General features: G+C 34.1%; 2 protein-coding genes across 2 annotated transcripts; one reads left to right on the forward strand and one right to left on the reverse strand.

Moving 5' to 3' along the window:
* The first annotated feature begins 447 nt into the window (after positions 1-447).
* On the forward strand, positions 448-5848 carry LOC110733819 (ribosome-recycling factor-like). Its single transcript, XM_021913888.1, has 8 exons — positions 448-731; positions 3220-3363; positions 3451-3566; positions 3777-3868; positions 3985-4006; positions 4091-4159; positions 5403-5465; positions 5554-5848. Exons 1-8 carry the CDS (start codon positions 536-538, stop codon positions 5632-5634), a joined length of 783 nt encoding a protein of 260 aa, XP_021769580.1. The 5' UTR covers positions 448-535; the 3' UTR covers positions 5635-5848.
* Positions 5849-6465: 617 nt separating this feature from the next.
* On the reverse strand, positions 6466-16247 carry LOC110733817 (ankyrin repeat and KH domain-containing protein 1-like). The gene is made up of 4 exons (XM_021913887.1): positions 15643-16247; positions 11248-11523; positions 10569-10706; positions 6466-8217 (listed from the first exon to the last, which is right to left on the reverse strand). Exons 1-4 carry the CDS (start codon positions 15961-15963, stop codon positions 6667-6669), a joined length of 2286 nt encoding a protein of 761 aa, XP_021769579.1. The 5' UTR covers positions 15964-16247; the 3' UTR covers positions 6466-6666.
* Positions 16248-17549: the final 1302 nt, after the last annotated feature.

Raw genomic sequence — 17549 nt, forward strand, 5'->3', positions numbered from 1 at the left:
ATTTCTACGGCTCTACTCTAATCTAGACTCACAACGACTAATGGATACGAATATGGGTACAAAAGTCGGAAATACATGGCAAGATAACCTTGCAAAACCCCGAAAAGCGAAAAAAAAAATGAAGCATTCGGTGTGACCAACCACATATAAGAATTACTCTATCTGTTTCGTATTAATCGCAACACTTTCCTTTCACATCCGTTTCATATTAGTTACAACATTTCTATATTTGGAAAGGACCCACCATTATTTTATAAGATCTCTCTCCCAATAGCCCCACTTTCTCAAATATTTTATTATTTCTCTTTCCTACCAACTCACTTATATTATTTTTTTAGTTATTTCTCTACCCTATAAACTTTCTTAAAATTTGTGAACACTCTAGTATTACGATCAATACGAAACGGAGGAAGTAAGTCGAAAACGAGCCAAACAGGGCATTCCTGGCATTCCCACAAGGCCACAATATATATCACCAAAAACGCCTGAAACCCTCGCAAAACCCCAACCCAGATCATCTTCTTCATTCTTATCAATGTCGCTTCGTAGATTACTCACTCATCATCGCACCTCTTTCTCTCTCCTCCTCCATTCTCGCACTCTCTCTCACATTCCCACTTCTCATCTCAACCCTTCTCTCTTCACTCCTTCTTCTGCTGCACTCCCCGCCTTCCCTTCTCCCGATTTTCTCAGAGAATGTCGCCGGGGTTTCGCCAAAGGACGCAAGTCAAGTATGTTTCCTTGTCAGTTCACTGATGCTTGTTTATTTGTTGGTTGTGTTCAAGTAATCTGTATTCATGGTTGACAATTTCATTTTTGGTTTATTGTATGATGCTACCATTTTTTCAGTTTCATTTGAGGTTTTGTTTGTTTGTGATCTAAGGTGTATTTTTCTTTCATTATTTGAAGTAAATTATGAAATGGGAAAAGATTTTGGAAATTTTGAGAGCTTTTTGTTTGCATTTGCTATGTGTGGCTGTGTGCCCATATCAGTAATTTGAATTGGCTGCATTTGATTCGATTTTGATGCTAATTCAAACATACATCGGGGTTTTTGTGATGATGCCATGATTGAGGAATCATCGTTTCTAATACTTTGATTGCTTTTGCTGCGATTCTTACCAAAAATTTGAGTTTCTGGTTTGCATTTGATATAATTGACCCTGTGTTGTTACCTATTGACTTAGTTAGGGATGCGTATCGACGTACAAAAACCCATGAACAAGTTGTGGAGGAGTAACCAAGGATTATATTATACCAGGGATCTCTCTGATTGAGTCCTTTACTATTTGTTGTGGTATAGATGAATCAACGGGGTATTTTAGGTCAGTCATCATGGTGTATGTCGTTTGCGGTTAATTGCGGATGATATTGTATAGGTGAAAGAGACTAGAATTGTGGTTGATGCTTAATCAGAGATTTAGAGCTATGGAGGAAAAAAAATTAGATTCCTGAGGGTTTAGACAAAGAGGAGCAAATTGAGTATATAGTGTGCTGGTTTAGTACTAGTTGGGAGTGAAATGAGGATGTAGTAATATTGGATGGTAAGGAGATGAAACTATGAAAGAGAGAGAGTGTTTTAAGTACAAGTGTCTTTCCTACAAAGGTCCGTTCATTGATATTGACCAAGATGTGAGTCACAAGATTAATTCCAGGTGGTCAAATGGTGAGCTATAACCGGAGTATTATTTGATTGTAGCTTAATTATGTTAAAGTGTAAATGTTATTAGACAACTATTAGACCAACACTATTATAAGGGTTTAATGTTTGGCATCTAAGAAGAAGCATATTACGTAGATGATAATGAACATATTGGGAATGATGTGTGGGAACACCTTAAAGGATAGAATTAAGGATGAATCAAAAGAAAGTTGGAAATGCGGATATTTTACAATGAGATGTGAGTGAACCAATTACTTTTGTAAGGGCATGTGAGGCGGCAACTAGAAGATACATTGGTAAGGATAGTAGGGAGTTTGAAACATGGCTATTTTAGAAGAATTTGAGGGATGTCTTAGATGACCTGAAATCCTGATCGAATGGAGTCAATAATAAGTATGAAAATCGAGTTTACAAGAGCATATAACACTTAGTAGAATGGCGTGGAGGGAGAAAATCTTTATCAACGACTACTAGAGATAGAATCTTGGTTCATGCAAATGCCCTTTCCATATTGGGATTCATGTGGTGGTTGTTTGTTGCATAGTATTAGCTCGGATTTTTGCACAAACACCTTACTAATTAGCTTATATCACTCTAAAGTTTGTGGCTTTTATTTATCAAAGTAATGGGATATTGGTCATAATCCATCAATCAAAATAAATGTCTTTTTTGTTATGTGAATTCTAAGGATAAGCAAATTCAAACAAGATTGTCATTTGGTTTTTTAAAACTTACTCCTTTGGTTCTTAAGCAGTAGGGAACACTAGATTGGGTGTTAGTTTTAAGGCAATGAGTCTGGATGGCCTAACTTACTGTTTTTTTTTTTTTTTTTTTTTTTTAATGAACGAAGTCCTACTTTGAACAAAAACACAATGTTCCTTAGGGGGACAAAATCATTCATTTTCCCAACAAAACTTTTACTATGGTTTTTCTTGAAAGAGCTCTCTCAAGTACTCTCAAATGGTTAGTAAAACTATCATCTTTCCTCTCTTTCCTTCTTCCTCCAAATAACCCTAGTTCTCCATCTTGTTGATTTTAGTGGTGGCCATCGACATATTGCCAATTTTTCTGTTGTTTGTTTCTTAATCTATGAGAATTTTCCCATTCAAGATGGGGGTGTTGAAGTCTCTTACTTATTTTACAGTTTAGAATAAGTTAAGTTGAAAGCTCTAGTATGATTAATTTATATTGGTTTCTTTTGTGGCTTTGCAATGGGAATCGATTCTTATATTATTGTCTATAAAATCAGATGAATATATGCCAAAAGGACGCTGATTGATCGACCTCCTTCCAGGAAGGCTATATTAAGAAACAACAGGGGCTTACAAATTACATTTCTTGGATATGTGATTTTTTTTCCCTAAAACTTATGTTAGTTCCTAAGATATGTACTCTGTATTTGTTAGACATTTACTGCCCAAGTTCAGCAGAATAAATGAATATTTAGAGTCCCTTGACATTTTTACTGTCATTGTAAATTTTTACAAATGCGTTGATTAAAAGGGACATGGGTTTCGGTGTGATTTAAATTTTTTTGAATTTTTGTTTTTTTGTAGAGGATGATGATAGTGCTAATACAACTCAAGTTGTTGAAGACATTGGGCCTGTTGTAAAATCAACTGCTAGTTCACAGATGGAGGCAGCCCTAGATGCATTATCGAGAGAACTAACTAAGCTACGAACAGGAAGAGCATCTACAGGTTCATTGCTGTCTCTTCTATGAAGATGAAGATGAAGATTATTAGTAATTGGCCTTAAGTAAATGAAGATCTTTTTATTGTTTACAGGAATGCTTGACCATATCATTGTGGAAACAAGTGGTGTAAAGATGAATCTGAACCGAATTGCTCTTGTCACCATTATTGACTCCAAAACTCTATCAATAACCCCTTATGACTCAGATGTAAGGGACTACTCTTCATAATGCAAAACTTATGAAGTTTTCTTTTCTTACACGATTATAGTGCACTTCCATTTTCCAATTTCCTTAACCTGTAATTGCTTGAAACATCCTTTATATTTAGGTTGTATGTTTTGGGACAAAGTAATTAAAGGATGACGAATGAACAATTTTTATTCAATTAATCATCATGCTCACTGACTGCGTTTGCAGACCATTAAAGAATTGGAGAAAGCTATTGTTTCATCTCCACTAGGCTTAAATCCAAAAGTAGATGGTCAACGATTGATAGCTGTGGTTCCTCCGTAAGCAACTTGTCCCTTGTCTTTGTTAGATACCTTGAATTTCTATGTGTATCTTATGGATAATATCTGAGACTTCTTTATTTCTGACTAATTTGATGGTTCATTGTGGTGGGCAGATTAACCAAGGAGCACATACAGGTATGTCTTAAGGTCATTGCTTTCAATATAATGCCTTTGAGCTCAAGGGACTAATATCCCCTTTTCATCTCTGGGATTCTGTAGGCTATGTGTAAGGTTGTTGCCAAATCAAGTGAAGATGTAAAGCAAAGCATTAGAAGAGCTCGCCAAAAGGTTTGTAGAAGACATTATTGTTTTCAATCATCAAAATTCTCTTTTTGTTTTTCATTTGTAGTTTCTACCTCTGTCCAGTACAGTGTGTCAGTGTTTATGTCTTTGGGTGGAAAGTGAAGGAAAACTGAGGATTTTCCCAAAAGGGCATTTTGGGCTCAAATTTCAGTTGGCTGAGATGCTGATGGTGATGAGAACATGCTATTTCGATTGAACAATCCCTGTTGATTTAATTATCCCCTTTTTGCAGTTTGAGGGGTAAAAGAGTTGAAAGTTTATTAAAAGAAGAAAAGCCTTTTTCAGTCATTTGTAGGAGGGTTTTTTTTACCCCTGTAGATCTTGCTTCTTCCTTTGGTTCCTTAGCTGTTCACACAGTTGAGGCCAGCAGCCGGCCCTGGATGCTAAGTAGTGAGCTAGCGGAGCTTCCTCCTTTCCTTAGTTCTCTTACATTTTGTTTAAATAGCTATATAGAAAGGGGATAAGGGGGAGGAAAAGAGGAGGAAGGTGGAGCTCCATTTTCCCTCCACTTAACATTGTCAACTGTATGGTATGTATTTTGAGGCAATTGAGAGGTTTTGAGCTTATGATTCTCCAAAAATTGATTCATTGGATAATTTTGTGACTTGTTAATTTTAAAGTAATATGTATAATAATCAGCTGTAGTAAAGAGTACAAAACAAAGAGGACAAGCTGTCCTCTAAATTAAATACAAAATTACTTTTAACCCGGTTTCTTTGAACCTTCCTAATCAATTTATTAAAGTCCGGCTGCCTTAGTCCTTAACAAAACCTAATATGTGACTTATTGAAAACACAAAGAGACTTCTGTTAATTCCCTCGAGTTATGCTCCAGCCACACACACCACGTGATTTCCATGAAGTGTTGCACCATAAATTCTCCTTACACTTAGGTCACTTACCAAACCCTTTACAGCTAAGCTGCTGCTAATTCACAACCTCTAAAGGGAAAACCCAGTATTCCTCACGCAAGCAAACACCCTCCTCCAGAAGTATCTTGCCCTGTCACAATGTAGAAATAATAGCGAACAAGGCTCACTAGGAGCTGGGCAAAGCACCTCACTAGCATGAATCCTGTATAATGCCAAAGTCTACAAACAAGCCCTCACTTTTGGGGCATGTCATTAATATATGTGTGTTATATATGAACTGATATCTCAAAGCATTTCTTATAAGAGCAACTGATTGTCAAAATTCTTATTTAAAAGCAAATATTTTGTCTTTTGCAGGCATTGGATACTATAAAGAAAGCTGGTTACCCTAAAGACAGTGCAAAAAAATTGGAGAAAGAAGTATGTAGTCACTAACATCAGCATATACGTATTTTTGGGTTTTCTCATTTTGCCAACTGTTGATAACAGTCGCTTTATGTTTTGTTAGATTGATGAGCTGACTAAGAAGTTTGTCAAGTCTGCTGAGGATATGTGCAAAGCAAAGGAGAAGGAGATATCTTTGGGTTAAATGCTTTTAAATGCATTCCTTATTTGATCTACTTATACTGCCACCTTAGGTTCTAAACTTAATGTTTGGATTAGATGGTATTGTTTTTCAAGGATGCTGAATCAGCATCATTGTACATTGCAAAGCTTGTTGTAATTGGATGCTTTGAAAAACATCGATAAAGCCTTTTTTGGAATATATACATCACATGTTCTAATTGGTATGATGGGAATTATGATCTTAGACTGCTTCAATCTTAGTAGGCTTTGACTTATCACTTGATTTAGGTCACTTTTGGTCAAGTAAATTCGGTTTTAGCAGAGGTTGGTCTTCTGGTCACCTTTGTTGGTACTGGTATGAGTGTTGGGTGTGGGTACATATCCCAGAATTTGACACATCAAGGCTGAAAATTTTAGACATAGCTGTGGGGAGCAGGGGGCACATCATAAATGGAACATTTTCCTGTTTTTGAAGACTTTTATCATGGGTTTACTCACATTTTAGGCTGAATTAACTGTTAATTCTTGTTCTTATTTTTTTTGGGTTAAAGTTAATTCTTGTTCGTATGCTTATCGAAAGCCTAATTATGAGCACATATCACAATTTTGTCTTTTCCTTTGTTTTATGTTTACATTTTCTTCTACTATCGTGTTTCTAAGAAAATTGACGTGTCTAAATGGGGATTTTAGTGTCGGATAAGGGATTATATCCCCGTCGAAAAGTGTTGCTTATGTTCAACACTCTAACTTTTGGGTAAGCTAATGTATACTCCAGTTGAGATGATATATTAATACTTTCGTATTGGCTATCAGGCCTATTACTGTTGAAAGGCTTATATGAGTTGTAATGTTAGATGATTTTTTTCATAATAGTATAAGTAATAAGATTGCCTTTCCCACAGAACTGCTTTGCCAATTTGACACAATTTCGAAAATATTTCCTTTCGACTCTCTTTAACTGTTTGAAAATATTTACAATGAAAGAATACTTCGAGGTGAAGTATTACACCACTACTATAGAACACCAATATACCTAAATGAAGCAACTCATCATTCAATTGACATTCAGCTTAGAGCTTAAAACAGCTTCTTTTGTCAGGAGCTTGATCCCTCTTACCCACAGTTTAGCAGCATCGCAACCGCCTTCGCACACAAAATGCACTTCCTTGTTCTTGGTTGTTACTACATGAAACACCCCAGCTTCATCTGCATCACCCTTGCTTCTCCTGTTCTTGCAGAAACGTGCACTAGGTCCGACTTCGACCTCTTTACAGATCACATTCCTCCTGCTGGATGTTCCCCACGTCAGAACTCCTGTGGCTACAACCATTTTGATCATTTTAGCATGGGGGGACCCTTTCCCTCTTTTAGTGTGTTTCTGCATACAAGCTCCCATCCTTACCAGCTTTCGAGCGAGCTCATCTAGTATAATACCTTCTGCTTCATTGTCTTTCCTAACATTCTTCCTTGCGAAAGAAAGTGGTGTTTCGCCTCTGGAGTTCTTAAAATCACAAGAAGCTCCTTTCATAATCAAGAGTTTACATATTGGGGCATGGCCTTCTCTGGCTGCTAGCATTAGAGGGGTGTAGCCATCTCCATCAGGGGCATTCACATCGTAACCCTTGCTAGTCAACAATTGGACAGCTCCTAGGTCTCCTTGACGTGCAGCACAGTGTAGAGCATGAAACCCTTCAGCATTGCGGTTGTCCATTTCAAGTGCATACTCAAGTAACACCTTCTCAAACAAGTCTCTCGTACAGTTGAGCTCTGATAATGTTATCACAGTATCACCAGATTTAGTGGATCGTTTAACATCAGCCTTGGCATATACAAGCAAGCGAAAGGATTCTACATGACCTTTTAAGGCTGTAAGCAAGACCGCTGTGAAACCATTGTCGTCTGGCTGATTAACATCTATCTCTGGCTGCAACAATAATATTTTCAGAGCCTCTGTATCCCCAACTTGAGCAGCAAATAGCAAAGGTGAAAAAGTTGAGAAATTGCTGCTTTGAGGAACTTTCCCTGCCTTGATGACTTGCAAAATAGTTTCTTGAAAACCCAAAGACCACTTATTTGTCGTAGCAATTGAAGCAACAGAAAAGCCAACATTGTTGATCAGCCCAAAATCAGCACCAGCTGCTGCCAGTACCCTGAGGCACTCTACTTGCTTGTACTTGGCAGATATCATAAGAGCCGTGTCACCAGAGTTAGTCCTTGAATTTATATCACAGCCAGCTTCAAGAAGAGCTCGGATGATTGTTGGTAATCCAAGTCGAACAGCCATGTGTAAGGGACGGAACAAAGTATTGGATGTTGTAACTGGACACTCGATATCAGCTCCACAATCAATCAGCACATTGACGGCTACACTGTTAGCACAGAGGATGGCATGGTGAAGAAGAGTTCTTCCGAGATGAGGGGTATTTGGAGAGTGTTTTTTGAGGAGCATCCTAAGGATTGCGCCACTGATCTCAAAGTACTCGACTGCGCACCAAGTGAGGGGATATGGCTCTGCTAAACCGGCACCCACTCGAAACTCTTCACCTGAATCTGAGTCCCATGACCAAGCTCCAAGCTTCACTTCCATGTCTGTTGTTATATCAGCCTGTTTATCAAAATAAGGTGTGATTTAAAACTCTGGAAAGCCCTTAAGTAGTACATACAAATTGGGGAAATATGCTAAAATTCATCTTTTCTTACATTCATCAAGATAACAACTTAGCTACCTGTTGGCAATTACCATGATATTCTTATGTACCAAAAAAAAAAAAAAAAAAAAAAAATTGAAAGGCTTGTCCCTTCCAACTTATCTACTATTTGAGTAAATTAAAGAAATATTTTATGATACATACAAAAATGAATATTTAACATGTATAAATACTAATCACCTGAATTTGCTTTGTTTTATTCAAGGATTGACTGAGAACTTGTCATTTTCATTGATATACACAAATAACATGCAAGGATTTTGCAACAATATATTCTACCTAGTGATCCATAATAAATTAAGCCATACTATTCTCTTTCCCCCAACTTGTCATATATTCAATTGTATAATTTTCAGAAATCTTTTTTTTTTTTTTTTTTTTTTATTATCCATTTAGTATAACTAACTAATTTTTTTTCAGTTTTATAAAGATATATTCACTTAATATACACCCCACTTGGGCATTATCCGCATGCATATAAAGGGGATAAACTTTGTATAGTTTTCCAAGTTTACATATAATCTAGTAATTTTGAGGGAAGTCAGTATTTTTTTATTTTTTTCTAATATCAAATTCGATATACTCTTTATGTTAAGACTCCTAATACAGCTAACAGTATTTACTTAAAAATTACTGTGACATGCTATATTTATTCTCAATAAGACAGTAGCTGTGTAGCTGAGGGTTTCTCTTCTTCCTCATCGTGTTATTAGTGTACCACAGTGCCAGTTGACTACTGGACCATACATAGGCAATGAGCTAAGATATATTCTCAAACCGTACAAGTACCTTGAACGGATGCATAGTACTTGTATGGTTACACGCTTACAAATCCAGCTGTCATTAAGATGGTACCCTGAAGCTCTGAACAAACTTCATTAATGACCCATTCACTCAACAACTTAACACGTCACAAATAGTACAAGGATAAAATTGAACTATTCAGTAGTACAAGCATACAGCAAACAATTATGCCATATATTGCTATGTCAGTGACTCAGTGGTTCCTAAGCAAGCATGGTTATCGCCAGATATGAGCTGAAAAGTATCACACTTCATGTTAGGTGTTACTCCGTACTCTGTATCTGTACATGTTATATTGTTAGGTCTAGCCTCCCAGGTGCTTTTATATTAAGAGATCAACTATAATACCATTGTCAATTAATGATCTAACTCTTGAAACTAACTAATACCGTCCCAACCCCACAAGAATTGACCCGCTTAGAACAATAGAACGTGTTACCGATCCGAGCTGATTAGATTGAACTTGAAACAGAATCCACTATATTGACCCGTATGAGAATCGTACCTGATATCAAATTGACCCGAAGACAACCTGAACTCAAAATGTGCTAAGGCCTAACAATTTATATCAATAATCCTTCTTATTGTGTTTCTTAACAACCCTTGGTAAAATGTACATAATACTTTTTTTAAGGTGGATTATTCTTCTTCATCCTAGAAAACATACATATATAAATTACAGTAAATTTTAAGGGTGTCCAAATTAATTTGGTTCAAGTCAATTTCAGGTGATGATTCACTTCGTTTTAATTTGGTTAAAAATCTAGACAATAATAGAGTTTGATAGTTTCAGGATCTATACTGTGTTGCTAGATAACTACATCTGGTTGATTTCAACAAATTAGCTACCATGACACAAAATATCTAAATCAAGATTGTTAATTTTACTAATGTCATTGTCTAGTGTAGTTATGAGGTCCTTCATTAATCGGATGGAAACAAGTCTATCACTTTTCACTTTTAGTACTACAACATAATTTGTGTTAAGGAGGTGTCTCATTTCTGCACCCGAAAAAGGTAACTCATCCAGTTGACAGGACATCAAAACATAATAATGTAATGTTCAATCACCAACAGGATAGATTGGTTTTCATACTTACAAAAACCCCATAACGACTAACAACTAACTTTAAAATAACCATGGGGTTATACACTAATACCTTAGACGTGAAATTAAATCTCATTTTCATCATTTACCCTTTGCGACTTTCAAAATTAATTAGTGAAAGGAGTTAATTTTCCAAATAACTCACACGTTGGTAAGACTTAATAGCTAACATTTCCGCCACCTAATATTCAATAAAAATAATTACATAGCAGTAAAATTTTTCTGTACTTTAAATAAAGATTTATCTTCATATCAATTTTCAGTTAAGGGGAAGGGATCAGATGGTAAAACAGTCAATCACCAGTAACAAAAATTGACAGTGAAAATATTAGTCACCTGTAGCAGCAAACGGACAACAGATGGTTGCTTACTGACAACAGCAGCGACTAGCCCATTGCAATCAATGTTGGCATGAAGAGATGGTTTGGATGATTGGAGAAGCACACGGTCCATTGCATTTGTATCCACACCACACTGCCAGTTAAAACAATACAATAAAATGTCCATGTAAGCCAGTACTCCAAAAAATCTATCACTCAATGGACCTGTGTAGATCCACTGTGCCATTTGTACGTGTTGCTTGTAAGTTGTAACTAATTTGAGACGATAACAATTAGATATTGGATCCACACCTCGATATTGCCAGACACGTATAACGCAACAGTATTATTCGTCATTTTGATGTTAAGCAGTGTTTCTAATACTAGAGTGCAATGTAAATAAGAGCACGAGTCAACTCCGTACAAAAAGGAATTAACATTTGACCTTAATAACTTGCTTCAAAAGTCAACGAATTTATGTACTTGTATATTATTATATTGTCTAAACGTTTAACCTTTAGTGTTCTTAATTACAGTAAGACAATTACCTATGTATAAATTAAAGGGTTAAGTGGTATAAGCGTGCAGATTATCAACAATAATGCCAAGAGAGAATTAAGTAGATGACAAAAACTCTGTATGCTTAATAAGTCAATATGGTATGGGATACGTTGAAGCGTTAATTTATTACGGACCTTAATCATTGTATTAACAACATCAGTGAATCCTCTGCCACATGCTGTGACAAAAGCATGCAGGGCAACATGGGGCCGTATAAGGTCAGATCCCATTAGCAGTTCCACGAACCTTGCCCGTCCATGAATGCTAGCCTCCAAGAGAGCCTGCTCACATGCTGGTTGAGAAGCCCCTGCCTTGAGCAGCACCTTCACAATCTCGAGATGCCCTTCTCTCACTGCTGCAGTAATCGCAAAACCTCTGAATAGTTTCTGGTTTACATCAGCTCCAGCATTCTGTCATCCATGAAAACAGCTAGAATCTCAGAAACATTATTGATGTCGGCAAGAAAAATAAAAATGTCAAGTGATACTAATTTGAAATGTCCGGAATAAATTGTCACATTTTCTCAACTAGAGATTAATATTTGTTAAATCTTGAATGTTTTGAGTATATCTGTATATGGTAAAATTATTACAAAGCCTTGGGACAATGTGGCTATTACTAATTCCAGACCGTGAGTATATTCTCATTTAGTATGATTGAGTAAAAAACAAATACTTTGAAGAAAAATATGCTTTATTGATTTAGAACTAAGATTTACATAAAGAGACAAAGAAAGACTCAGAAAATGCCATGACAAACAGAAACAAGGGAGCATGAAAGTACATTATTTTGTAAACAACTGTATGAAAGAGGGATTTACTACAGATTTGTAAGTTAAATTACAACGTCAGTCTGTCTTCATGGATGAGGAACAATTAAATATGGGCCTTGGGGATCTTCATGTGCACTATGTCAAGTATGTCAACTAGACATTCAGATCCGCTAATTATAGCATCTACCAGAAGAATCCTATGTTACTAAGTTTCTACTAACAATGGCAAAACAAAACTAAATAATGCAAATTATTAGCAATCTACACAAATGCACCATGTTGTTTCCACATTTGTAATCTCCCTTCCTCCCCGACAAATTGCCTGTCTCAAGTTCAAGGTTAAATTTATTTTTTGTTTCATGTGTTTGACATGGACAAGTTGGTTTTTCCTGCAGGAGATATTGTTCATGTGTGACAATATACTCATCAATAATTACTTAATAATAGGATATTTCTTACTTCATATTAATCTATATCTTAATAATACGCATTTTCTTATGAGATATTTATGGTCATTATAATTATTCTAAGTTAAGCAAACGACTAATTTGACTCGAAAAATTAATTAAATCAATAATGCAGAATCTCTATTGCATTAGATTGATAGGGTGGGCACTTACTCAACTCTTACCAAGCCACTAATATAAAATGTCAAAGTAAGTGGGATGGATTAGAATTTTGAAATTCTTGAGCTAATTGTCTCTTCACAAGCGAAAACGCACCGTTTTGTTCAAAGGGAAAATTCAAAACAAGGGGCATTGACTTTGGGCTAAGGAAAAAGAAAAATTAATCAATGCTTCGTGTGGTCCTAGGTCCTTGCAATGAGTTTAAATACTACAATATTATGCCTTTTCTTTCAAATGTTTGCTCACCTACGCCCAAATTTGACACGTACATAAGCAGATAATCCTAACATAATACTTCCTCCGTTTTTATTTAATTGACACGTTTGTTTTAAGCACACATATTAAGGAAAGGAGAGAGAATGAGAGAAAATGATAAAGTAAGTGGGTGTACACAAAAAAATAAGGTATAAAACTTATTCAAAGAGAAAACGTGTCAACTAAAAATAAACTTTCTAAAAAAGAATACGTGTTAACTAAAAAAACGGAGGTAAATATTTAGTAATACTCTGTAACAATTTACGGAGCCTTAAAAAATAATCAAAGATGATGTTTTTAGTTTATTGAAAACATTTAAATTATAAAGTTAAGTGAGTTAAATTAGCTTTAAACAAACAGAATATAGATCAATTCCCAAGTACTTAAATTAAGCAAAGGTAGCTAATCAGACAACATGTGTAACAAAATGGCTAGATTTTCAAATAATTTAAGCACGGATGCACTTTAATACTTTATTGTATAAAAAGTCGTACTATGTTTTAAAATTTAAAGTGAAGTATAGTTAATTAGTTAGGTATAGTGTAGTATCGAATATACAATTACTATTCAGATGAACAGCAGAAACATATAATAGCATTTAAGTAACACGCTTAAATTATAGCAGAGCATAACAATAAGAACATTCAATCCTAGCAAGTTTGGTAGGGGATTCACACCCGTCTTGACTAGCAAGCTTTCAGATAATGAAAGACAAGTTCATTTTTATTTTTAATACCTCCCACTTTGATGATAATTTCAAGTACAAAACTAATTAAAGCATTTATTATGCTCCAGGTTTATTATAAATGCCAGTTTGTGGTGCCCAAGGAACTTTTAAGTCCTTATTCTTTTGTTTTGGCTTTGCCTCGAAACACCGTCGATTTTTTTTTCGAGCTATTTAACGGGTAATTAGGTTTTCTACCTACTTATCTAACATAACTCCGTAAGTGAATTGGATTTCACTCATTACTTTTATATTAACCGATAGATGCCAAATAAGATGATTCAAGTTTTTCTGTTTATTATTCGTTTCTTAAGACATGATAAACGTTTGTAAACTAAAGAGACAAATATATTTTTTGCCAACATAAAATACTTATCTTTGGTACTAATAGTTTTAAATGAAGTACTAGTAAATAATGCAAAATAAAGAAGCAATTTAGCTTTGTGTAAGGCTGCTATCAGACCAACCAACGACTTCCATATAACTCAGGTTAATTCAGAATGCAATTGATTATTGTACTCTGAATAACTTTCAATTGCCCTTTCAAGTGAAATACGGAGTAATAAATTTCTAAAATATTAAAAAGCTGAAACTAGGAGGGAGAAACAAGCCGATGTTGAGCTCGAGATAAAATAATGAACTTTGTACTTCTTTTTTACAGAAAAATGAATTTTGTACTTCAAACTAAACTTGCTCTACACCACATTTTATTATTGCTACAACTACCGATTTATGATAGCCTATAAATATTTGATACGAAGTAAATCAATTAAAAATGTACTTCATATTAATTTAATTATGAACAATAGAGTTACATGTCAATTGGTGTAATTAATACTTGATTTAACTTAAAATTTTCATTTATAACTTCTTGTATGCAGCTCTAAGCCTCTAAGAGACGTATACATCATTTTCTTTGGTTATTGATACCATGTTAAAGGGACCAACTTAACCAAACGATTAAGCTAATATTTAGAGTTCAAAATTGGTTTTATACTCCATCAATCACATTAATGACAAGGAAAATAAATTAAATTGGGATTGTACTCACGAGGAAAACATTGTTTTCTCACAATATTTTCTCGCCTAAAGATTGTTTTCTAGTATGGGTAACGTAGAAATCTAAACAATATCTTGATATATACTTTAAATTAGTACAAATGTAACATAATCTTTTTTATTTAGATATTTAAATATAGATTGTAATAACAAAAGTATTAATAAAAAAGCAAATCAACCCATCAAAAAATTAAAAAAATGTAAATCTTTCATTTGAAGGAAGAAGATCATTTTTTTTTTTTTTTTTTGAAGAAAGAAGATCATCCAAAATTTGCGCAAATTAAATTGGAGATACTCCTTTCAAAATTAACTTTAGTGGGACCATTAAAATTGAAAAAGGTAAAACGAGCCTTGTACTCAAAAATACGTGAAAGTAATTCAATTCAAGTCAAATTAAAGAATGAAACAGGCTTCAAATTTTAAGACATGTACCCGCGAAATCAGTTACTGCTTCTATCGATCACATATTCTCTGCGCTTATAATCCAAGTCAATTTTTGTATACTCCATTATTTAACGCAAATTAACATTCAATTTATTACCGTTAATTGGATATTTTTCTTGTTCAAGATTAATTGTCATGTTTTTGTTTAAATTAAAAAATTACACTCCGTACTATGACAATTTATTTCTGAACAGAGAAAATATAACTCCTCAAACCGAACTCGAAAACACGAAGCGGTGATTAGTGATTAACTTAATCACGTTTTTATTCATATTAAAAAAAAAATAGTAGCGGTAATTAATTTAGAACGGAGGAAATATTATTTTAAACACCGAAATCGAAAACGCGAAGCCAAGTGATGAACGTGCAACAAATAAATGCATGAGAAATTTAAAATTCAAACTAGAAATCAATTTGAAGCACTTTTTCCGTAAAATTCTACAATTCCAAATGGAGGACCACTGTACATTTTTAGACATGTAGAAATTCAAATTTTGACAGCAAATATTGAAAATATTCATAAGATCGAAAAAATCAGGAAAAATCTACTATTACCAAACTTGAGCAGATTTTGACTTAAAAGCAAAAATAAAAATCAATTCAATCAAACTTCAATCAAAATAAAATCAATAAATAAATAAATAATTACCAGGAGTTGGCGAAGAAGATTAAAATTGCCGAAATGAGCAGCGAGAAAAAGAGGAGTGACGTCAGTTTTGAACTCTTCATAATGAAGAACGACGTCGTTTGGTAGATGATCACGGAGAACAACCTCGTGACGGCGGAGCTTAAGAGAGACGGCGCCGACGTAGTTAATGTCGAGAAATGAGTCGGAAGAGCATTCGGAAGCGGCTTTGAGATCGCCGGAGGAGAGAGAATCGAGGAGACGTTGTGAAACCTCGGCTTCGTAATTGACCGGAAAAATCTGTTTTCCGGCGATGGCGGCGGAGGTGTGAGAGAAAACCGTCATGGTTGTCGCCGGAAAATGGCGAAGGGAGGAGGGAGAAAGAGGGAATGGAGGTTAGTAGAGTTGATTTGTGTTGAGTTGAGGTTATGTGAGAGTGTGTTGAGGAGAGTGCAGAGGAAGGAGAGAAGGAGAGAAGTTAGAGTTTGGAGAATGAGAATGCGAGAGACAGGGGAATTTATTGCCTGCTGCTGCCTTTGGGATTTTACTACAACTTTTTTTATTATTTTATTAAATATGGTTAATTGAAATCATTTACGGAGTAACGGAGTAGTAAATATTACTCCATATTTCACTTCAGTAAAAATTATTTCTAAGTTCACTTCAACAAAAATAAGTATGTTTTCAATTATGTAAAATTAATTTCATTTTAATAAAAATAATTTCAGTTCAAAAAAATAAGATGAAATAAACAGGGCTTAAGTTTGTTTTATTTATGTTTTAGGACTTGTCTATTTCTAATTTTTCTTCTAAGTAAATTTTTTTTTTTCTTTGGGAGAAATGTTATTGTCTCAATAATAGAATGATCACCAAATTTATATTACTTCATTTCGTAATATGTTTAACATTTTTTATTTACATGAGAATAACTCTTCTTACCTCTCTTATTCTACAATACTTACACATTTATACAAGCATTCACTCACCTTTTTATCTTCACTACTTTTTTTTTCTTTTTCTTTTCTTTCTTTCTTTTACAATATGTATCACCTGTTTACATTTTCTCTCATTATCGATCTTGGTTCTTTCACAAATAATAATTGTTGTGTCTTAGAGATCGTGAAAGTCTAATGGGGCCAAGAATAGGGACTACGTGAATCTATCTATGTTTCATATATATCTGTATTTTTATATGCGTAAAGATTATAAAAACTTGATATTAATAAAATATAAAATCAGACAAATTCAACAAGATCCTACATGATTATATTATTTGATTTATCTCTTAGGCCATGTTCACTTCACCTTATATTTTATGAAATGAAATTATTTTTACTGAACTGAAATTTATTTTTAGTGAATTGAAATTATTTTTGTTGAACTTAAATTAGTTTTGTTGAACTGAAATTAATTTTATTGAACTTAAATTATTTTTGCTAAACTAAAATTATTTTTACTGATTTTCTATTATATTTCTTCTTTAAAGTTACTGATTTTTATTGAACTGAGATTATTTTTACTAACTGAACTTATTTTTATTGAACATAAATTATTTTTATTGAATATTATTTTTGTAAGGTAAAGTGAACAGGGCCGTATTTATGGTCAAAGTTAGTAAAGTTTGACCCAAATATTGACAATAGGGCAAAATAAATAAAAACAAAGAGAATATATAAGAAAAAAAACAAATCTATTGTTTAAATAAATAAATAGATTGTACATTGATTTTGATATTTAACCTATGTATTGTAGACACATTAATGTTTAAATTAAAGCGAATATATTTCCTCTGTTCTTTTTTACTTAACCTGTTTCTTTTATCACACTTGTCAATGCCAAACTTTAACAATCAATAACTTTAATTCTCCATAAGTAAAAATTGTAAAAGTTATATATTATGATACTACTTATTGAGACGAATTAAAAAAGAT

This window comes from Chenopodium quinoa, unplaced genomic scaffold (genome assembly GCF_001683475.1).
Source record: "Chenopodium quinoa cultivar QQ74 unplaced genomic scaffold, ASM168347v1, whole genome shotgun sequence".
NCBI lineage: Eukaryota > Viridiplantae > Streptophyta > Magnoliopsida > Caryophyllales > Amaranthaceae > Chenopodium > Chenopodium quinoa.